The 22,979-nt window shown below is 53.2% G+C and overlaps 1 protein-coding gene across 2 annotated transcripts in view; it reads right to left on the bottom strand.

Annotated features, from left to right (window-relative positions):
- Positions 1-22,979, bottom strand: part of TMEM63B (transmembrane protein 63B) — an 87,854-nt gene that overhangs the window by 10,699 nt on the left and 54,176 nt on the right. Inside the window, exons 4-17 of one of the 2 annotated variants that reach the window (XM_084623026.1) lie at positions 19,078-19,116; positions 11,829-11,919; positions 11,054-11,091; positions 9,642-9,784; positions 9,121-9,172; positions 8,598-8,706; positions 7,946-8,016; positions 6,972-7,052; positions 5,826-5,949; positions 5,197-5,330; positions 4,870-5,007; positions 4,310-4,463; positions 3,184-3,290; positions 1,687-1,773 (exon numbers count right to left, since the gene is read on the bottom strand). In XM_084623026.1, the coding sequence (XP_084479152.1) occupies positions 1,687-1,773; positions 3,184-3,290; positions 4,310-4,463; positions 4,870-5,007; positions 5,197-5,330; positions 5,826-5,949; positions 6,972-7,052; positions 7,946-8,016; positions 8,598-8,706; positions 9,121-9,172; positions 9,642-9,784; positions 11,054-11,091; positions 11,829-11,919; positions 19,078-19,116 (1,368 nt within the window). The remainder of the gene's footprint in view (positions 1-1,686; positions 1,774-3,183; positions 3,291-4,309; positions 4,464-4,869; positions 5,008-5,196; positions 5,331-5,825; positions 5,950-6,971; positions 7,053-7,945; positions 8,017-8,597; positions 8,707-9,120; positions 9,173-9,641; positions 9,785-11,053; positions 11,092-11,828; positions 11,920-19,077; positions 19,117-22,979) is intronic. The other variant, XM_084623027.1, reaches the window with a different exon arrangement.

The raw sequence follows: 22,979 nt of genomic DNA, 5'->3' as shown, positions 1-22,979 counted from the left end.
ATGTATAGAGGAGGAAATCTTTAGTATATGGTGCGACTACTGGGAAAGAGGGCTCAGACTGTGCTGGGCTGTCTGTCTCTGCCGTCCATCCCATGCACATCGTTGTACCTGTACTTCCTCACTCAATTCTGCAGGGGAGTTAGCAGCAACATCTGCTGCAATTCTCTGCTGACCCGGTGGGGAGTTATGCTGGGGCCTTAAATGGCTGCTTTAAAGGAAAACGGCACAATAGGAAGTAGTTTCCACTCACTTGAACCAATATAAAAAAAAAGACTACAACATTTGACATTATATTATATACATGAAAATTAAAGATGAAATAAGGACGCAGTGATATTGTCAGTCTGAGGATTCATATCAAGACTGGAAGATCAGAACGGCAGACAATTTCTACAGCTCTTTTTAGTGCAAATATTTACACCCCGACCCCCAGAAAAGAAAACATACAGAACTTGCCCTAACAATAGCTGTGGGAATGGTTTGCTGTCTCTGGCTGCAGCTCTGATCTTCCTGCCTCCTGACACGTCAGTGGCTTGTGTATCCAAATCTAATTAATTAAAATACCTTTGATTTCAAGGTAGTCTCAGGCTCCCCGCCCCTCTCCCTGCATCATATTTTTCCTGTTTTTTAAAACATTTTTCTCTCTGCTGGATGAAAGAGCCACACAAACAAACAGGTGAACCCTGCCTATGCAAGGCAAACAGTGAAACTGACCAACTCCAAAGGCCCAGATCCTAAGATCAGTGGAAGTTAGGTGCCTTAATCCCTTTGAGGATCTGAACCAACATGCCCTCAAACACACAGAATAAACAAGCCGAAAGAAATCCTTGTTCTCTCTTTTAATTCTGTTAGGTTTAGGCCCAAATTCTGCAGCCTACGGACTTGCATGTGCTCATTTGCGAAGCGCAGTTTGACCCTGAAGCATTGCTTGTGCAAATAGCCAGTAAAAGATTCTCAGTCAGAAGTGTGCTTATTTTTAAACCAAGGGGATCCTTTTAAAGTGGGAGCCAAATATAATTAATGGGGTCACACAGCTACTCAGCCCATATCAGTGGAGATTCAGATACAGCATCAGCTATTTTCAAGATACTCCTGGAGAATTTCCCTTACTCTTGTAGCACTTTGCACTCTCCCCCATTCCCTCTTCACGTCAGTGCAGCCTGGGCTCTGAGGCCTCCAGAGCAGAGGACCTGTCCTAGCAGCAGACAGCTGGTTGGAAACCATTTGTGGTGGCTTTGTGAGTGTTGCCATGGAACATTGGCCTGAGGATTTGGGAAGTGGGTCCAGGAGGAAGGCTGAATGGGTGACACTTCATTACAACATGTGGGGAGGCTGGCTGCATCCTGCCCCCACCTGGCTACAATGGGGAATTGGCTGGTTTCGTACAAATGGGCTTATTTAATAGGTTTGTTGGAAGGGGTCAACTGAGCAGGATCTAAGCCCTGTGCAAGTGGAGAGAAATTAACCAGCTTGCACAGAGCTAAAAGGGCCAACCCTGTAGCTCTCGGGCAACTGCCACCATCCCAAGCTCAAGGGGAACAATTCCCTATTTGCAGTTATAGAGGTGCCAAATGGGCGCGAGGGCAGTCTCTCCTCCATTATACAGGACAAGGCACTGGGCTAAGGGCATCCGCAGCCCAGTGCATCATGTGGCGCTGGGTCTCCAGACCTGCCTTCGCTTCCCACCTGCTCAGGCCCAGCGAAGGCAGCAGCAAGACCATGAAGATGAGGAAGGTGTAGCACTTGTGCATGGTAGTCCTGTTCTCTCCAGACCTGTGGGCACAGAGGAGGCCATTAGCAAGTGGACGGGGAGCCCCACAGTGGGCGACCACACTCATCTATCGATCCATCGTAATGACTTACAATGCACCCTCTAGGCCCCTTTGGTACCGATCTGTCCATTGTACTTGTCTATTATTATTGTTAGATATTTGTATTCTGGTAGCATCTAGGAGCCCATCATGGACCAGCCCCCGGCTGCGCTAGGCACTGTATAAAAAGACTGTCCCAGGACGTGTGAAGGACAAATGAGTACAACAGATAGATAAATGGGGGATTGTTGGAATATTTGAGGGCTCACAATCTGCAATGTCTTTATCCTCGGCAGTGCTCTTATCCCCATGCTATAGATGGGGACAGACTTGCCCAAGGTCACACAGGAAATCTGTAACAGAACAGGGAATTGATCATGGTCCCCTAAACCCCAGACAGGCACTCTAACCACTGAATCATCCTTCCCCTCACCTAGTATACTCCTTTCAGCCCCAGCACTCCCAACCCTCCAGGGGCTCCTCCTGAATCAGCCACAGGAGTGAATGCAGACAGCATCATGCCTGGTGCTTTACAGTCACTGAGGCCTAGAAAAGATTTGCTGGAATGGTAAAGCTCTCCCCTATGGCAGAAAAGATTTGCTGGTATAGCTGGAATGGTAAAGCTCTCCCCTATGGCAGACACATCTTATGCTGGCTAAAAAGTCCTTTTGTTTGTATAGCTTATAACTGTTCATCTTATTTCACACTTTTGTTGGTACAGAATCATCACCCCCAGCCAACACTGGACTACTGGCACACACTTCTAGTGTAGACCCAGGCCTAACTCACCATCACAGATCTCCAGCATGGGGGCTGGGCTCATTCTCTGATTTGGAGAGATGAGGAAAGTGAGGCCCAGGGAAGGGATAGGACTTGCCCAAGGTCACACCCAGCTGGGATTAGAACTCTGGATTTCCAGGGTGCCAGCTCTATGCTCAGACCACTAGACATACTGATTGCAGGCCTGCCGCAATCTCAGCTCAAACAGGCTGAGCCATGTGACCTAACAACATGCGATCAGAGCAGCAGGGTCCGACACAGCAAATATCTTGGCTCATAAATACATAATAACAATCATACACATACAAACGTAATGCCTGCCAGCCATCTGGAGCCCATAGAGCTTAACAGACTGTGCATATTGCAATCAGTTCATCCAGTCACTGAAGTGCAGCCACCTCTGAGATGGGGTCCAGCACCTGATTAACAGCTGCAAAGCACACTACCCCCACAGTTTACGCCAGGAAATGAAATTACAGGCAGATCTTAGATGGGAGGAATAGGACAAGCAGGCCTTGCTCTTGTGCAAGGTGCTGAGCGCACACAGCTGGCAGTGGTGCTCAGGCTGAGAGCAGGCGCTGGCTGTCCTCACCTGGTCCAGTGAGCTTCGAAGAAGGCGGAGTAATACACGATGGTTGGCAGCAGAGCAGAGAAGCACCACAGCAGCAGGGTGGGGAAGAATTGGGTGATGATGGGGTTCTGGGAAGGCAAAGAACACACTGTTCATTGCAGTCAATGCAAATCCAGAGGCTGGGCACGTGGGGGAGGGCAGCAAGCTAACCTGCTGCATCGCCAGTGGCAGAGGACAAGAGCTGCCAGCAGAGCTGAGCGTGACTCTGCCCCTTTGGGGGCTGTATCCATAGGGGCACTTTCCTCAACTTGGGAATCCTGGATGGGAACCCGCAGCACCTCTGCCTTATCCCCTGGTGAGAAGGAGAGTCTGGGAGTTGTATAGGGCGGGGAATGAGGCACCAGCCCAGGCCCTGCCCTGGGACTCATTGGTCTCCATGCAAGGGTGCAGCTACTCCAATTGTCGGGCTGGGGTTTTTCCCAAGTGTAGAGGCAGCCTAATGCAGTCAGTGTATCCCCTATAGCTCTCCTTTGCTCTCATAACACTTTGGTCCCTCAGCACGTCAGTGGAGTGTTTGCTTGGTCTCTGTTATGGTAGGGAGAGCCAGGATTTCCTCCCACTTGCCATGCATACAAAACTGAGTGCTGGCTGCTGGCCGAAGAGCCCGGCAGTCCCTTGGGAGAGTGCAGATTGCCTGTTTGCCCAGGTTCTGACAAGAGAGGGATCCTCAAGGCCTCTCATATGGTCGCAGGCAGAATCCTTGGCCGCTCTCATCTCCTCTGCAAATGCAGCCACCTTGGATGCTCTGGCTCCAACAGCACATGCTCTCTGTTCTACTCCAACAGGCTCTGTGGTGCCGCAGCTCAGGACAGGGCAGGGAGTCTGGCTGCTTTCTGCCCTCACAGAGCAGAGCGGTGCCCACACAGCAATGATGTAGACAAGGCCCTCCCCTCCCCCCACAGGAGCACTTGAGACCAGTAGGGACCTTGCTCGGCCTGATGGGGTCAGGCCTAGTCTGTCTGGATACGTGAGGTGGAGGGACCAGTGCACATTCGTGACCCACCCCCACCTCCCCAGGGCTGTTCCATGGGACGGGAGGAAGGGGAGGGCTCCTCATTCCTGCCCCTGTCCCCCTGGCAGGCCTTACGTTCAGATACTCCACGGGCTTGGTGACGTTGAACTTATCCATGGTGGTGATGATGATGGCGGGAGTGGTGAGGAAGAAGAGGAGGAGGAAGAGGACGACGTTGATAACCAGGCAGCGGATCCACCAGATGAAACCCCGGATGGAGAGGTGTTCCCTGGGGGGAGACAGGGTGCAGAAGCCAGTCAGGAGAGGATCACAGGGGGAGGCAGAGAGGCGCCAGAGACATTGGTCTGTGCTGGGCAGAGTCTAGGATGTTACTCTTCAAGTGCCTGAACCCCCTTTAGAGGCACCCAGATCCCACTGCTCCCCATACAGAGTCAGACCCATGGCCCAGCCAGGCTGTGACCCTGCACCCAGATGTTTCAGTGGAAGCTAACCCCTCCAGCCAGCTGTGTGGGCCTGTCGATGGGGATACTCCCTCTTCTGAGCTCCTGAGCTGCCAAGGGCACTCCTGGGCTAGGCCCATGGCCCTGATGGTTCCTTCCCTTTACCAGGCTGTCTGTGCCCCCATATCCCTGCTGCTGCCCAGACCGGCCCGGCAGGAGATGCGGCCTGCTCACCAGTAAATGTTCTGTGGGTCGGGGGCATAGGTGACGGTCCAGTTGGAGATATGGAGGGACTCGCTGCAGGAGGAGGCCCGAGGCTCCCCGCGGCACGCGCAGCCCTGGCACTTGCATACGTTGAAGTCTTTGAGGATGCTGGAGGCAAGAGGAAGAGGGGGAGAGTGTGAGGCATCCCCAGAAGGGGAGATCATGGAGGCTGAGCCCGCAGCTATCGGGAGGGGCACCTGGGCATTATTTTCTAGCCACTCACACGCCTGCCTGGAAATGACAGCGACTCTCCCTCCCGTCCCCTCCCTAGTCCCATGGCGGGCCCCTTGCACTCACATGGCCGTAATAGTCTCGTTGTGGAAAGTGACGAAGGCCATCCCCAGAGGCTTCTCGTTCACCTTCTCCTTCTCCCGCTTGTAGTCATCCTTGAGCTTCTCCTCCAGCTTGGTGTAATACTCGATGGCCTCCACCTGGACACACGGATGCGGGTCAAAGCCAAGAGCCACGCAACCCCACCATGCTGCTGCCCCCTCGGGCCCCAGGCCGGGCATGCCTCCAGAGGGCACAGTGACACTCTCCTCCCCGTGCGCTACAGCCAGCGGTGGGGGGCACAGCCAGGCTAATCCAGACCAGCCGCTTGGTGCATCAGTGCCACTTGGTGTTAGGATTGAAAGAATCAGAGTTAACGAGGCAAATGGGTGGGAGCTGGGGCAGGGGGCTGTTTAGTGGGGGGCAGCAGGGACAGTAACAACAACGGAGAAAAACGAGCTCTCTCTCCTTGGAGGGCCCCGGAGATGCTAAGGACAGACAAAGGGACAGCAACAGGCTGGTGTGCCAGGATTTGGGCTGAGCCCTCCTCTACGTGGGGGCTGGCAGGAGCTGGGAGCGGCATGGCGGCGGTCTCCCAGCGCCCCCCACGCCACCCATGCTACTGCCTAGTGCCCTTCCGCCCCCTGCCCCCGCACCTCCTCACAGCCCTTGATGACGCAGCAGCACAGGTGGCCGCAGGGCTTGGGGTTGATCATCGACGAGGCGTTCTCCTTGGTCTTCAGGTTGGTGAAATAGATTTTCCCACGTTCTGCTTTCTTCCTGCAAGCGGAGGCGGCGGGAAGGGAAGAAGAGGCTCAGACAGGCCCTTCCCCTGGCTGCGACCACCACAGGGGCAGCAAGCAGGGAGAGCGGGTGAGAATGTAGGGAGGGTGGTGGTAGAGAGCACGGGGGCTTGATCTGCGCATGTGAATCTCAAATATGTACTTTTTTTAAGAAGGTTCCCACTCAGCTGAAGCGGAGGCTACTGGGATTTCGTTACCCCAGGGTGAGTAACCAGGGCCCCTAGGAGCGTGTAACTAACTCTCCTCCCACGCCGGGTGGAAGCACAGCTCAAAGGTGGCACCACAGACGCTTAAGGCTCCACGCCAGGGCGTGGGAGAATCCCAGGCTCACTGCGTGACTGCAGCAAGTCACTGCCCCTGTGCCTCAGTTCTGATCCTTCCCGGGCTCACAGCGGGGCTAAGCATCAAATCCGTTATGATCTGCAGAGTTCAGACACTGTGGTTGTGGTGGGGGCCATACAAGCAGATTGATAACCCCAGAGCAGCCCAGATAATTCAACTCTGCCCTACTCCACTCTGCCATGTACCCAACACCAATGCTTAATGTCTCCTCAAAGTCTGAGGCTCCCCACACACAGCTCTGCCCATACCCCCCTTGCCATGACCTGCACCCCCTGCTATCCCAGCCCTGGGCTCCCCTCACCCTGACCTGCAGCCCCCCTGCTATCCCAGCCGTGGGCTCCCCTCACACAGCTCTGCCAGTGCCCCTCTAACCCTGACCTGCACTCCCCCTGCTATCCCAGCCCTGGGCCCCTCAAGCAGACCCTATCTCCTGAGCTAAATAGTCCCCAATTCCTTTGCTGTTTAGTGGTGCAGACAGGGCCTACATAAAGGACTAGCCCGAGACCATCCCATGCATTTTTTTGGTGACCTGTTCTCTGTAACCCTCCTGTTGCTGAGTCTCACCCTCTCACCCCAGCTGCATCTCTTGTGCTCTGTGCAACACTCCTGGCCTAGGCTTGTTGGGGGCCCTCCATCCATACCTGCCCCAGACTTTACCTCTCTGTATCAAGGAACATCAGCCTGGCCACGTTGTAGCAGGGACGCGCCTCCAGCACAGTGCAGTTGGCATATGCCTCCCTGTGGATAGGAAACAACCCCCGGCTCATTAGCGATGAGGTGGAAAGCAGCAGCTCGAACAAACCCTCCAGCAGCCAGTGGGATTGCTGCGGGTGGGTGGGAACCCAGACTCCATCCTCAGGCCTAGTCCCAATCATCAGGAAATTCTGCTAAAGCTGTGCTGGGTGCGGAGGGAGGATATCGCCCATGCACTCTGCTCTTATGGGGGAACATGGTGGGGAGGAGAGTGCCTGCTTGGAAAGCAGTGTTCTTGGGCTCCTCTTCAGTCCTTTCCCCCTGGAAGAACCAGGGTCTCATTATGGGGCTTCTAAAAACAGGTGGTGGAGGGGAGAGTCCTCTACTATTGGAGAGGGTCTGGGTGTACCTCGGCCACCGCTCCCCCACACTCCGTCCCCCCTGACATCCCTTGGTTTGGTCGTGTCCAGGGAGATTTCTATAGGGACAGGGTTGGCGCTGAAGGGTTCAGCATTCCCCCTCCCCTGAGGGCTGGGACTAGAGCTGCTTTCAATATTGATTTTTTGACAAAAAACCCCAAACATCTGAAAACCAAAACCACTCAATTCAGAAATGCCACCATAGTGCCTCATGGGAGTTGTAGTTTTGGTGCCTTATGTCCACATCCTCCTCTACAAACCAGGCTCCCCTGCTGGACTACATCACTCATGATGCACTGTGGCACTTGGTGCATCATGGGAGATGTAGTCCAGCCCACAGAATAGACTGTAGGCATGAGGCACTTGAACTACAACTCCGATGAAACAGTGTGGTGACAATACTTGTTTTAAAATTTATTAAATTTTTATAGTTTTCAATTTTTTGCCAAAAGGTTGAAATTTTCTGCAGAGGAAAAAAGGTAGCTGAAGCTGGGACCCAGCATGCATGCACAGACTCACTCAAAATGCTTCTTGATCTTCTCCGACTCAGCATATTTTGAGATCCCATTAATGAAGAGAGTTCGCTTCACCTGGAAGAGACAAAGGGGCAGGGGGAAGTGAGGGCAGTATGGGAACCCAAACTAGGGCAGCACAGGACACCACGCTGTGGCCAAGGGGTGATGCCAGGTTAGGGTTAATGTCAGGGGAGTGGCTCACATTTTCCCGGCGGTGCCCAGGGCTACACATTTAGCAGGTTGTCTCCCATCCCCCACCAGCTGGCATGGGGGCAACCCGCCACGCAGCCAACATTTGCTCCAGCTCCAGTTGTGTCCTGGCGAGACGGTGATACAACAGCTGCCTGAGCAGAGATGGGGTGGGGGCATTAACCATAGGCGGCGAGGTGGCTTTCAGTGGGGGAACCTAGAATGTACCTAGCAGAGGCGGTGCCTAGTGGGAAGGGACAGGAGGTCGCACACTCACTGCTGCAGCTCAACTCACCCAGTGGGGGCCCTGGAGACCCTGGGACTGTTACAGTTGCATCAGGGGTGAGGTGCGGGCAAGAACCCTGCACAGGGAGTCACCCCCAGCATGAACGGGAGGCATGGCTGGGGCAGCAGAGAGAGGGAGGCTGGAAGAGCCGAGAAAGGGAGGCTGGAGGAGCCAGCCTTACCAGGTCATCCTCTTTGTAGCGCATCTTGGAGGTGTGCCGACGCATGCTGTACACCGTCAGCAACAGGTACAGGAAGGCAAAGGACGTGTGCAACCACAGCAGGTTATTTCTGTCATCAGAGAGACACCACTCAGCTGAGGCCACCCCGTCGGTGCCATGAACCCACCCCCACCTGGTGCATGGCCAGTCAGCCAATGTGGGCTACCCCACTCCCTCCAGGGCCAGGCTAGCAGCCAAGGGCACTGCACCTGGGGACAGTCCAACTGGCTGGCATGGTGCATGCATGCTGAAGGGCTGCTACCCAGCACAGGGCTCAGTGGTGGCATCCCAGAGGCTGCTCCCAGGTTTTTGTTCTGGAGACCACGGCTGGGACCTGGCTCTGCAGAGCGAATGAGCTGGGACAGCAGCAGCAGGGGACAGAGGAGGCAGCAAAGCAGCCTCCCAGGCCTTCCTGGGGTAGCACCCCCTGTGGCTCCACCTGATGCTCTCCAAGGGCCCCACTCCGCCCCCCTCCTCAACGTACCCAGAATTCAGGTTAGCGATCGTTGTTCTCCCAAAGCTGTAGGGGTTGTTCTCTGGGGAGAGAGCGACAGACAGACACCTTTAATTCAATCCAGAGGGTTGTGGTTTGGGCTGTCTGGGCTGGGACGTCATGGAGCAGGACAGGGTTGCTCTGGGAGTCATCCCTGCAATGCCTCTGAAAATAGAATCACCCTGCAATCCACGTGAAACACTGAAGGGTCAAAGGTTAAGTTTCTGAGCTCCAGTTTTCCTGGCTGAGTTGCAAGGCGGTGAGGGCTCAGCAGAACTCCCCTCCCCACTGAGAGTGAAGCCCCCCCCAGCAACAGCTTCCCTGCCAGCGGGCGCTCCCAGCTGCCACTGCAGCGCCAGGGCAGGAAGGGATGCTCCCTCACCTCAAGAGCCCATGTCCTGACTGGCCCCCCTCTGCAAGGACTCTTGCTAGGCTGCTGTGAGCAGGGCTGGCTAATTCCTTTCAAAAGGTGGGAATGCAACAGGGCCAGCAATAGCCCCCCCGCCACTCACCTAGCAGGTCCCCTGAGAAGTTCACAGGCAGCACGATGCCAACGGAGAGCACGCCCACGGCCACCAGCAGCCCTATGATGTGCCGCTGGAAGGAGAGATAATGGACTGCATCGGCCCCGCACTTATCCCGGATCTCATCGTCCCTGGCAAGGACACAAAGGCGGTGAGGCATCACCTAATAAGGGTACGGGGCCAAATCCCAAGAGCCCTTCGGTGCCCAGCGCCCAGCACCTTAAGCACCCAGAGCACTAGGCCCTAACACCAGGGCTAAAGGAGTTCTAATAACGCCATCGCTTAGAGGAGCTGCAGAGCCCTCAGTCCTAGCCCAGGGAGTGGCCAGTTAGGGACCTCAGCACCTTGCAGTCTGGCCTTGCACTAGCCCAAATACGAATCCACTAGCCAACATCCATCTGCTGCAACTGCACCCCAGTGCTCCCAGCCCCTGCAGGATAGGGATGCTCACTCGTGGCAGCCTGTCAGGCAACTGTGCCCATGCAATCCACTGTCACTGTAACCCCCGTGGGTTCCCCATCTGCCAGAGGGGGTAATGGCGCCGACCGCACAGACTTTAAGAGCTAAGGATGGAAAACACTAGAGAAGAGCTTTGGGGCACCCTCTTCTTGAGGCCCTGGTAGGTCCTCCTGACCTTCACTGGCAGTGGACCCCGCTTTGAGAGCAACGGGCGCAGCAGGGACCAGAATGAAGCAAGAAAGGGGGTATCGCCTCCGAGCAGGAGCTCGGTGGGCGGAGGGAAAGGGTTTGTGCTTGGGCACTGGGAGATCTGGGCTGAATCCCCTGCTGCGCCACAGGCTCACTGGGCAACCTGGGCAAGTCACTCAGGCCCATCGAGACAGCCGTTGGCAGGCGTAACCCTCAGCGCAGGTCCCAGAGGGGTGCTAGCTCGGCTCCGGCGAGCGTGTTACGAACCAGCAGGGCGACCGCAGCGGGCTAGCGGCACGGGTACGTTCCCAGGGGCCCGGTGGGCTTGCACTGGGGTGGCAGGCCCAAGCCGCTGCCAGTGCGGCTGCAGCTACACCGCTGTTTTTAGGCACTAGCTCAACCAGAGCTCGTGCATCCATCTAGCCGCAGTGGGAAGCATGCCTGCACAGACCTTCCCTTAGTCTCTTTGTCTCCCAGTTCCTCAGCTGTAAAACAGAGCAGTCCGTCCTTTGTCTGCCTTTTCTAGCTGGCCCATAAGCTCTGTGGGGCAGGGGCCGTCTCCTACTGCATGCTCGTACAGCACCTACCGCAAGGGGGGTTTGAGCCCGCGTGGGGCTTCCAGGTGCTACAACGAGCAACAACCAACCACCCTAGAGCGCCACAGCACCAGGTCCCCCACTGCCCCCACTGGCCTCTGGGCCCTGGAAGTGGCTAAGCTCTAGAACCAACACTTGGATTCAAGGGCCACTTACTTTATCCTGAAGATGGCGGTCAGCCAGGAGCAGAAGCCCTGTGCAAAGAGACAATGGGAGCCCCAGGTTAATGAGGGTTCTCTCAGCCATACTCCCCCTTGGTAGGCCCCAAGTAGACTAGCCCCACTGCTCTCCTCTCCCCAGGCAATATAAGGCTCCTCTTCCCTGGTTTCCCCAGGACAAGTGGTTCCCCCTGCCACGAAAGCGAAGCTGAAAGGGCACACAGACCACAAATGCCCAGGCATGTAGGATCCCAGATATGCCCTTCTGTGATAGGTCACAGGTTCTCCTGACACATCAGTCACTCGCCTGCATATGACATGGGCCAGGCTCAACACCACGACCAACTGGCTGGTCACCCTCCCAGTTGAGTCATGAGGTCAAAGCAGCCATTTTGCTACATTACAGTGAGCGATGGGGACAGTGCAGACCCCAAGGGCCGCCAGTTAGCACAGGAGCTCGGTCAGGAGTCAGCTGTCCCAGTGCAGGGTCACATCCCCAGGGGACACCTCAGCAATCAAACAGGAGAGGAGGAACACAAGATAGACTGGAGAGGGAGCGGGAACTAGGCCAGGGCTCCTCATGGCATGACACACACCTAGACAGAGAGCATGTCTCCTGGGAACCACCCTCCTATTTGTCAGCCTACCCAGACCCATCCCATTTCACCAAAGCTGCTTCTGACGGGAAAAGGGGGCAGTAGGGAAACATTGCTCCTCTGATGCTAAACTACGGAAGGGGTTTTTCCACTGGATTAGATTTTGCTCCTACTCACGTTGTCCCTCTGGTCGAAGTCCACGGAGCTGGAGACTGAGGTGAGGCGCTCATAGCGGTCGTGGCTGTCAGAGTGCAGAGCGGATGCCACACTGAAATTACAGGGTGGGTGGGGGGAAAACAATCAAAGGGTTAACGAAGGGGAAGAGAGAAGCTCAGCCAGGAAGCAGCACCCAGGAGGTCAGAGGTTAATTCAGGTCAGTTTGCCCCAGGCGAGATGGAGAGAGAAGAGCCGCAGAGAGAGGACAGCAGTTAGTGGAAAGCCCCTGCTCAGACAGCACTGTTCACACTGGAGTACTGGGGGTGTGCTGCAGTGCACAGGGCCAGCCTCACAGACACCCAGCTCTGCTGGCCTTCACAGGGACTGACAGAAGGGGAGTAGGTGTGAGCAGCTTCCCTGTCCTTCCACTCTCCCTGCTAACTCCTCACTCCCAGGCCTGGCTGGAGACACCTGCATCAGCCCAGGCACATTATCAGAGAACATGAAGAGTCTGTGCACGTGCACAGGAGAGAGTGAGGACATAGTAGATTACAGCCATACCCACCAGTGAAGAGGGGCCTGCAGAGGCTGCCACAGGAGGAGAGGTTAGGACTCTAGTTTAGTTTAGAGAGGCGATGAATAAGAGGGGACCCAATAAAGGGACACACAATAACCAATGGTTGCACGTAGGTCAGTTGGGATCTCCCGTTTTCCCTTTTATAACCCAACAGCAAGGAGGTGCCCCATGAAATTAAGAGGCAAACTTTAAAACTGATGAAAGGAAGAGATACCCCCACACAATGTGAACAGTACCCTGTGGCACGCCACAGGATATTATTGAGGCCAAGAGCCAAGCAAGGTTAAAAGACAGTAAGAAAGGACATTTATAGGAATAAATATAAATCACAGTTACTAGCTAGGATAGAAATGTCTGAGGTTTGACACACTTCAGCTGATCATCAATTGCCAGGGCTTCCCATACTGGGAGGTTAGTCTAAAATTATCCCCTAGATTCGAGGGGTTCTTGGTCCTTCTTCGGAGGCATTTGGTGTTAGTGAACGATGTCAGAGATAGGATCCTGGAAAAGATGGACCATTGGGATGGTTCAATTCCTATGTCCTTCTGGATGACTAAGCGGGTTGGTGGGAGAGTGAATTAACATACATACTTTTTTCTTTTCTTTTTTTGTAAAAAACACACACCATGTAGCAAATATATTAATGCAAATTATAATAAAGTATTTCATTTCCAGGATCGTTCCAAATGGCAGATGAAATTCAATGTTGATAAGTGCAAAGTAACACTCAGTAGAAAAAAAATCCCAACTTTGCATATGTAGTGATGGGTTCTAAGTTACCTGTTACTCCCCCAGAAAGAGATTGTCTCTACGGGAGTCACCGTAGACAGTTCTCTGAAAACCACTGCTCAGTGCACAGCAGCAGTCAAGGAGGCTAATAGTATGTTAGGAACTATTAGGAAAAAGACAGATAATAAGACAGAAAATATCATAGTGCCACTATATCAATCCATGGTATGCCCACACCTTGAATACTGTGTTCAGTTCTGGTCACCCCATCTCAAAAAGCTCTGGAACTGGAAAAGGTTCAGAAAAAGGCACTGAGGTCCCTAACGGGGCACTCTCGGGGCTACCCTAAACCTCTACGAGAAGCTGGGAATGGAAGACTGCATGCGTCACTCCATAATTGTTCCTCCATGATTTCCCCATCTCCTTACCCGGAGTGTTTCCTCCCTTGTTCTCTGATCCTGCCTGCACACCTCCACCATGACTCCCTCTCATGCTCTGCAAGCTGGTTCAAGAGCAGGGGGGCTTGTGCACAGTGGGAGTAGCAGCTTGCCCCCCATTCAAATCGGAAACCCTAGAGCTGGGAAACACAGGGGGAGGCGAAAGGAGAGGTCTGGCTGAGGTTCCTTTCCTGCTCCTCAAAGCCAGGCCCAGCAGAGATTGCTCCATAGCCTCAGCTGGGTCTGTACTGCAGAGTCTGGCTGGAAATCCCTTCTCAAAGGGCTAGGAAAACAGAGGGAAGACGGTGTGTGTAGGGGGCTGGGTTAATAAGAACATAAGAGTGGCAATACTAGGTCAGACCAATGGTCCATCTAGTCCAGTATCCTATCTCTGACAATGGCCCTTGCCAGATGCTTCTGGAAGTTGGAGATTTAGGGACACCCAGGGAATGGGGTTGTGTCCCTAATCATCTTTGGCTAATAGCCATTGATGTACCTACACTCCATGAACTTATCTAATTCTTTTTTGAACCAGTTATTGGTTTGGCCTTCACAACATCCCCTGGCAAGGAGTTCCATAGGTTGACTGTGTGCTGTGTGAAGAAATACTTCCTTTTGTTTGTTTTAAACCTGCTGTCTATTAATTTCATTGGGTGATTCTTTGTTCTCATGTTATGTGAAGGGGTAAACAACACTTTTTTAGTCACTTTTCCCACACCAGTCATCATTTTATAGACCTCCATCATATCCCCCCATAGTCATCTCCAAGCTGAAGCATGCCAGTCTTTTTAATCTCTCCTCATGTGGAAGCTGTTCTATACCCCTAATTGTTTTTTTGCCCTTCTCAGTACCATTTCAAATTCTAATGTATCTTTTTTGAGATACAGATCTGCATGCAGTATTCAAGATGTGGGTGTACCATGGATTTATATAGTGACATTATTATATTATTATAGTTTCTATCTTATTATCTATCCCTTTCCTAATGGTTCCTAACACTTAACTTTTTTTGACTCAGCTGCACATTGAGTGTATGTTTTCAGAAAACTATCCGCAATGACTCCAAGATCTCTTTCTTGAGTGGTAGCAGCTAATTTAGACCCCATCGTTTTATATGTATAGTTGGAATTAGGTTTTCCAATGTGCTTCACTTTGCATTTAGCAACACTGAATTTCATCTGCTATTTGCCCCCGTCCCCGAGTTTAGTGAGATCACTTTGCCACTTTGCAGTCAGCTTTGGACTAAACTATTTTGAGTAATTTTGTATAGTTGGCAAACGTTGGCACCTCTCTGTTCACCCCTTTTCCACATCATTTATCTGGGTTAAGCAAATTGTTCATGGAGCAATAGTATGGGAGGAGGTAATTTCTGCCCAGAGGAGGTGGTGATGATGGAGGTCAGGATCCTGGAACACTTTGCATTAGTAGCATCACAGCTGAGAAGGAAACGAGGCCAGAGAACATAGTGCGGGACCTGAACATGCACTTGGAGCTTGAGAAAGTGGGAGTTAGGCTGCTGAGGAAGCAAAGGGGAAGCGTGTGATTACCTGAGGTGGGAGTTATAAATGGCAGGACACTCAGAGAGTTCTAGCAGTGAAGAGGGGAGACCTGGAGATGGCTAAGCCCCGAAAGCCTCCAGTAGGCAGAGACCTGCTTCAAGGAGCACACAACAGCTGGGATACAGCGTACGCTGTGGCAGCTGGGCCTCAGCTCTGCGGCACGGGCCCTGAATCACATAGCAGTTGGCTATGGCAGATTCTGGGGCAGCTTGCTGCCTAAGCGTTCAAAGCTGGCTGATGTGGGACATACAGAAGGCCTCTCTTTATGAGCAAAGACCAAGATGGCTGTCCACAGATGGGCCACAAGCTGGTTGCTGTTCTGGACAAGGTTGGAGCCGTGGGGCAAAGGAGCAGCTGAAGTCACCGAGAAGAGAAACAGTGGGAGAGCCCCAGCAGGCTAAAATCCTGGAAGGGGAAAGGAGGGATGAATTGAAGGAAGTGGGAAAACCTGACAGCAATAGGAACAGAGGGAAATGTGGAGCCATTCAAACTGGATCCTCATAACAGGCACTACCAGGCAGAGGATCAGATGGAGAAGAGCCCAAGGGAGGTTAGGGGCCCAGCAAGTGACCAAGAAGCAAACGGTCCTCATTACTGATTCCATGGTAAGGCCTATGGCCAGAGACACCTGTGACCCAGTTAAAGGAATTAGGATGATACATGCTGCCTGCCAAGTGTCCTGAGAGGAGACTGGAGAAGAGCAGAGCAGCTCCTGAAGAACTTGGCTCTCCCTCCATCCCAGCTGATACCTACATAGGAATTAATGCCATGAGTGAAGGGTGATTAGAAAGGCTTCAAGGGGTGTGGAAAGAAATGAGAGCGAAGAACTGATGAGACAGATGCTTGCAGGTCTGAGGCTGCATATGCAGACACACCTCTTCACAGGAGAGAGCCACTCTCTGCACTGCCCTGGGAGACTCAAACTGGGATCCTGCGCTGAGCTCTGGGCCCCTTAATTCCACATGCCTTATGGCCTGGAGCAGGGAGGGGCTAGCTCCTTTCTCTGGCTCCGTAGCTGGGTGACTGTTCTGTTCCGACTCCTCGGTACCAGAAAGACAACAAACTGAGGATGTGCAGAAAAGGGCAGCGAGGGACCAATGTGGAGAAAAGAGTAAGGAGGGCTATATCTGACAAGCTTGGCTTGGCAATGAGAGAGTGTGTGAATTGAGTGGGAGGAGGAGGAGAGGGTCTGTTTAGGGAGATGCAGGGGGGCATAACTAGGAGTAACGCCACAACATTAACAAAAGGATTATTCGAATGACACTCGGGATACACTTCCCGACAGTGAGATACGCTGGGCTCCCACGGAGCGTTGGCAGCCCCAGCAACTAGGACATTTAACGCCAGGCTGGGCAAAGCTCTAGCAAAACTTGCTGTTGGGTCTGATCCTGCCTGGTCCCCAAGAGCCGGTCAAGATGGGACCAGGCAGGCCTTCCCTCCATCTGCATCGTCCAGGATTCGATTTCTGCGCAACTATGACTCACTGGAGAAGTTAATAATCCTGCGCACAGGGAAACAAACACATACAGCACCCACCAGGGGGAGCCAGCGGGCAACGTGTTGCCAGGCAGATGACGGGGAAGGTTTGCAGCGGTGTGATGTCGCCATGATGCAGGCAGCTGCGTGGGTGGGGAGCCCTGCAGGGCTGTGAGCTCCCCACTCCTACCTGAGAGATGCGGGCTGGTCTCCTCCTTATGGCATGCAGCCAGCCTTCTCCTTCGCTTCAGCTGACACCCGCTGGCTGACTCACTGATTGCGCCGGGGGGAGGGCGCTCTCCGGTGGCCAGATGATCAGACTGGTGTGTGCAGGGACAGACTGACACAAACACACACCACATGAAGCCGCCAGATATTTGCTAGCAAGGAGCAACGTTACAGCGGGAACCTACCAGGCTCACTGTGGTGCTGCTGCCAGCCATGGAGGAGGAGGGGTCTGGCCGGGGTTTCCTCCCTCAGCTCCATGAATTGGAGGTGAGCCTCACATCAAGGTTCAAACAGCAGGTTGGGGAGACCCCGCCCCCCGGAGATCTCCCATGAGGCCTGTGCCTGCTGCTGGCTGAGAAAGAAGGAGGAAGAACTGGAAGAGGTGGGAGAAGCCGTGGGGTCTCTCTGGACGGGTTTGCTCTAGGACCCGGTAGCGGGTGGTGTGAAAGGTCTGCCCCATCTCTGCTGCCTTGCTCACACTGAGTGGACTCAAAGAGCGACCAGTACCTGCCTGCATCTCCCTGGGCAGCACCCACAGCTGGGTCTGCGCCTCCCCACAGCCAGCACCTTGGCCAGGAAAGATGGGGCCTCTTTCTGGGTGCGGCCCAGCACCCACATTGTTAGCAAAAAGGCAGATAAATTAATCTGGGAACAGCTCACCCCACAGCCTCACCAAATGCAAGATTCAAACACAAGAAAAGCCGCAGGATTTGGCACAAGCACAAGATGCCCTCTCCCTGCATAGGTGCACTTAGCTACAGGCAGCAGCCCTCCTCCTGTAGTCCCCACACCGGCAGCACAGCATTAGCCGGAGTCACACCAGCCAGCCAGGGCACACATGCAGGAGGATGAGCAACTGGGCACTGGAGCTTCCTGGATCATCCCAAGTGAGCCAGACACACACAACGAGGGCCAGACGCTTTCTCAAGACAAAGGCTGCAGACGGTGGCTCTGCACCAAGGACCAAGAGTGCCAGACTGGGGGAAAACAGCAGGACGGTCCTCCGTTACCTCATGTGCCATGCCCACAGCCCCTACCAGCTGGCTCCAGCAGCAAGCAGAGTAGCAGTGGGAACTTGACAAGCACAGAGCACTCCCGAGATGTGGTCAGTTTCTGTTGCTGCCCTGCTCGCCCCTGGCGCTGAGCAGAACTAAGAAGACAGGCGCCAGTTTGCTGTGCCACTGTGTACTGCCTCCCACCCTGGTCCTGCGTGACGGTGAGAGCCAATCACCCCCCAGCCAGGGTAGACTGCCTAGCCAGTTAAAGCAGCACAAGAAAGACTCAACAATCAGACCTAAGCCTCTGACTGCCGGGTGCTGGGGTTGGATGACGGGATGGATCACTTGATGATTGCCTATTCTGTTCATTCCCTCTGAAGCATCTGCTACCAGCCACTGTTGGAAGACAGGATATGGGGCTAGATGGACCTTTGGTCTGACCCAGTGTGGCCATTCTTATGTTCTAGACTGCGGCTCTGTGGGAGATGGAGCATTTTAAAGAAGAAGTTAAAATGCAAAGGAACATCCCCAGCGGGGAAACAAGAACATGCGGCTGTACAAGGGGCTATTCAGTCTATCTGACCGGCCCACACACTTGCTGCTGCGGTCTACAAGGGGCAGTGCCAAGCCAAGGTACCAGATGGTGCTGGCAATGGTTCTGTAATAGGAAGCTCATGTCTGCATCACTGGCTGAGCTGGAGGGAGGGATTGGGAAGATGGGACAGTGCACCAGTGCATTATTCACAGCTGCTTATTCTCCGGGTTTGGTAGCTGAATTCTGGCTCCCCTAGGGCTTATCTGATCAAATCCTAGCTCTGAACAGGGGGTGAGAAAAACCCCTTTCCCTACTCACCCCAATAGAACAGCAATAATGAAAGGTAGTCTGTATCTAGGGTTCCCTGTTGCCTCACTATCCATAGACACACGGGAAGGGTGGAAGAAAAGATCTAGGGGTAAGTAGTGTGGGGACACAGCCAGCCTTTGGAAACGGTCATGATTTGGTCCCTGTCCCAGTCCCAGCACACACATGAATTTGTGGTGAAGCAGGGTGAGTGCTGTGGTACCCTCCCAGGATCACTGTGGCGTTACTGTTGTTTGAGAGGGACCAGAACGAGCCCCGTCCCCTTCGCAGCTGTGATGTATGGCTGAAGAGTCTGCATTGATCAGGAGACATTAATCCCAGCCCTGAACCCCCTAGCCATTTCCAAAGGAAAAAAAACAGGAGAGAGGGGGAAGGAAAAATACCCTGAAAAAACAACAACATACTATTCCCGCTCCTCTCGCTCTGTCTGCCAGTGCCGCCGCCTGGGGGCAGAGAAACAAAAAGGGAGGGTTAAAACAATGGGAACTTTGCAGCACCCGCAGGGAGCCTCCTCGGCCCCAGTAGACACAGCGCCGGGCTGCTCCTCACCATCCTGGGGAGAAACCTGTCAACGATCAGATCAGAGAGAGAAAATAAAAGGAAAAACTTCCTTGCAGCACTCAGTTTCCCAGCACACTGCAGGCTCCTCAGGGCAGGGCCCTGTCATGTTTGTCTGGAAATCTCATGCACACCTCTGGTGCTGGCTCCGTCCATAACACACACACACAGATCAGATCTGCACTGCAGTGGAGGCTGTCACAAGAAGGGTCTTTAGTTTGGAGTGGGAGACCCTAAGATGTGCTGGGCTCTGAGAAACCTCTCGGATTCTACTTGGGTATGCATCTAAATCTGGGGTTTTGCAGAACATTTGCCCCATCACTTAAACTATTGCTTCCTCAAACGAAATGAAACAAATGTTGTTTTTCCCTCCTGAGCCAGTGCAAACTGTGTCTTCAAGGACAGATTAGCTTGCTCAGCCTCAGGGAATTAAATAAGGAAATACACAGCAGCCCAGAACTCAGGGAACCCCCAAAACTCCAGGTTCTGTCCCAAATCTAAAACCCACTGTTTCCAAGTGGCTCCTAAATCTAGGACCCACAATATACAAGAGGCTCCTAAATCTGGTGAAATGAGTTCTCCACTCCCTAGTCTTAGTGCAAAAAGAGTATAAGGCCCAGGGAACTCATGCGTACCCATGAGGCGTGGCTCTTTACAAACATGCTGAGTAATCTGTCTGGACATTCCAATAGAGCCCCCAAAACCAGGAGGGACACTCCTATGACAGCTGCAAAAGAAAGGGAAAACACCAGCTGATCTTCAGGAACTGCCTTCCCTGGGAATGTCAGCCCAACTCCAGACCAGACTGGGCCAGCTGCTGAAGAATCGAGCCTGGTGAGCTGAGAGAACTGCACTGACTGGGGCTGCTGATCTGGTGCAGCTGTTCTAGGCTAGGCCAAGATCCCTGCAGGGCAAAGTTAGAAAAACCTGCTGGTCCAGCTTCCCTTCCCGTCTCTCTTTTGTTCCTTCTCTTGAGCAGTTCTTGCGCATGGAGGCCTCTCCCTGCAGTGCTGTCCAGCCAGCTCAGACTGACAGAGAGGGAAGGAGGCCCTATGTTTTATGTTAGGAGAGGGGACAGTTTAGGACAAGCAGCTCCGCCTTTCCTAGAGGCGAAGACCACTGAAGATGATGGCAAAACCCCACTGATTTGACTCGTATTCCATTGTCTGGTGCATCCTGAATGGGCTACATGAAAGCGTCAAACCACAGAACTCCCTCCCCGCTGGCAGGGACCAAAGAGTCAGCAGCGACGTGAGGGAAGACCAGGAGCCCTGGCGCCAGGGAAGCACCTATCTAGGAGAGCCTCAGATTGAGGGTGCTGCCCCGTGGCCCTCAATGCAGCCTTCCCCGCCACACACTTATGCAGCTGACCCAGCTTCCACCAGCAGTAGTGGAAACAGATCAGGGCCACCCACACACAGTGTGCAAGCCTATAGGATGGTTTAGATTAAGAAATTAGTGGTAGTTACATTTGGGGCCTAAATTAGCCGAAGTGTAGAGGAGTCAGGGGAATGGAGGTTGCGAGTTAGAGAGAAGCTGGAGACAGTAAGATGGAAAACTGCATTTAGCAAGGACGTGAGCCAGGGTTACGGCGCCGTTATGTTTTGGTTATAACTGCTTCAAGCAGGGTTTTTAAATGAGTGTTTTTGAGAATTGTGAATGTTTTTTATAATTCTGTCTGTATTGATAGTATGGGAAGGACATTGGGTCAGACGTTCATTTACACAACGTGTAATGTAAAGAGCCAATAAGGAGGAGGAGAAAATACAATTATGGTAAGGGGAAGTGTAATGTTAGGTAGTATGATGATGGATTATAAAAGGAGCCATTTTGTTAATTTGTTAATAAGGAGTTCCAACTAACGTCCAAAGGGTCCTCTTAGGTTCCAGGATCATCAGGCTGTTGTCAGTGGACTGATCACTCATTGATTAAGTAGTAACTGCATGCCTGTTTGCTTAGCTAAGCATTTTGCTTTTGAATAAAGTTTGGTTTTATCACTTTAAATGATGCCTAGTGGTCCTCTACTAAATGCATTTTCTGTATCCCACCTAGAAGCTCACACCTGAAGACTATGTTGGGCTTTGTTGCACCCTTGTCTTTAACAACTTCACGTTAACTGGAAACATTTCAGCCTACGGTTCCCAAGGAACCAGCTGCAGAGATCTCCCATCCCCACTCCTGCCGATAGACAAATCGGCACTATGGGTCCATTTATTGATGAGGCAGAGCAATTTGCATTCCCTTGTGGTGTGACAGAACTCTGACTGCCTCCTCTCAGCCCCCTTTCCAACTCCAGATTCCTCCTTTGACCTGGGGGATGTAATCTCTTCCCATCCACGTCAGAAGCAAACATAGGATCTGAAAGAATGGCCCTGGCCTCTGCACCAGCTCCCCACTATTACCTGCACAAGACTGGAAGAGGCATTCTCACCATCTCCCTGCCCCGGTCAGGAACGGGAGGCAGCCAGGAAAACCCTCTCAGATATTTTTGTTGTTCCAGCTCCTATCTGTCCTGCATGGAGTGTGTCCCTGCCATGGGTTACCCAAGGGGGAAAAGGTTTGTTTGTCTAATTGAGACTGCAGGCCCCCTGTGGCAGGGGTCGTGTCTCTGTACATGGGCTGTACATCAGTGCACAGATACAGAGTGTGTTTGGGCTCTGGCCAGCTGTCACCTTTGGGATCCCGGTTTCTTGTCCCAACCCAAAACTAGCAGCACTTGGGCACCACATTTCATGGTAAAATCCAAAGTGTTCCCTAGGGAAGAAGCACCCCAGTCACCTTTGCCCTGCTGCCTGCCCCGGGATGGATAGGAGAACCTGCTTGTCTGCTAGAAGCCCAGCGTGAAGCAGCTGGAACCTGGCACAGTTCTCAAACTAGTGCCCCCCTCGACTCCCTCGCCGGGATCATGGCTTCCTGCAAACACTCCCACGTAGCCCTTCCCTTCCAGTTCACACCAGCCCCCACAAATGGCTGTGCTACTGAGGCTTAGGGCACACAGATGGGGATGCTTTGCTGCCAATACCTGCTGCTGTCTCAGCGACTCTCCTCTGGGCCTCCTAGTGCCCTAACTTGCCAGCTGGGCATTATCTGTTCCAGGTTAGCTGCGGCTCTCCTTCCAGTTGGCAGCACCCAGACATAATGCGGTGACTCACAGATAGGTGCTAGCAAGGGTAGCAGGCCATCTGAGCACAGGGCGAGGATCCAACCGCTAGCCAAGCTGTGCCAGTGTAACGCCAACAGACCCCGGTCAGTGGCGGGCAGGATCGAACTTGGGACCTCTGAAGCTTAATGCATGAGCTGCTACTGCATGGCTCTTAGCTGAGGCTGCTGCAGACTCATTAATTTCTAAGTGGTCTAGGTGTCACTAGAAGGGGACAGAGCACCACACCCAGCAGGCATGGGTTGTACCAGGACTAAATTGGACCTCATGGAGCATGCGAGTTGGGGCCCATCCCACACAGGAGGCGGCTCTGAAGGTTCCGGAGGGCACCAATATTCCCAGGTCTGAGGGAGCAAAGTTTGGAGGAAAGGTGTGTTGGTGGGTGGGTGGGAGGAGAGGACCAGGCAGGGAGATTTGAAGTTTGCATAGTTCTCAAAGGGACTGAGCGAGTCAATAGAGAAAAAATGTCCCCCTGGGTACATGGCCTAAAGCTGAAGAACAAAAGAGGTTCCCGAGCAGAGCCACCTCTCAAAAGGAGAAGAGCAGACCGGGCCAGTTACAAGGGCAGGCAGTTGGCGCTGGGTATAT

The sequence above is a fragment of the Lepidochelys olivacea genome, assembly GCF_965140295.1.
Source record: "Lepidochelys olivacea isolate rLepOli2 genome assembly, chromosome: 3".
NCBI classification, from domain to species: Eukaryota; Metazoa; Chordata; order Testudines; family Cheloniidae; genus Lepidochelys; species Lepidochelys olivacea.
This window is presented reverse-complemented; position numbering and strand designations above follow the sequence as displayed.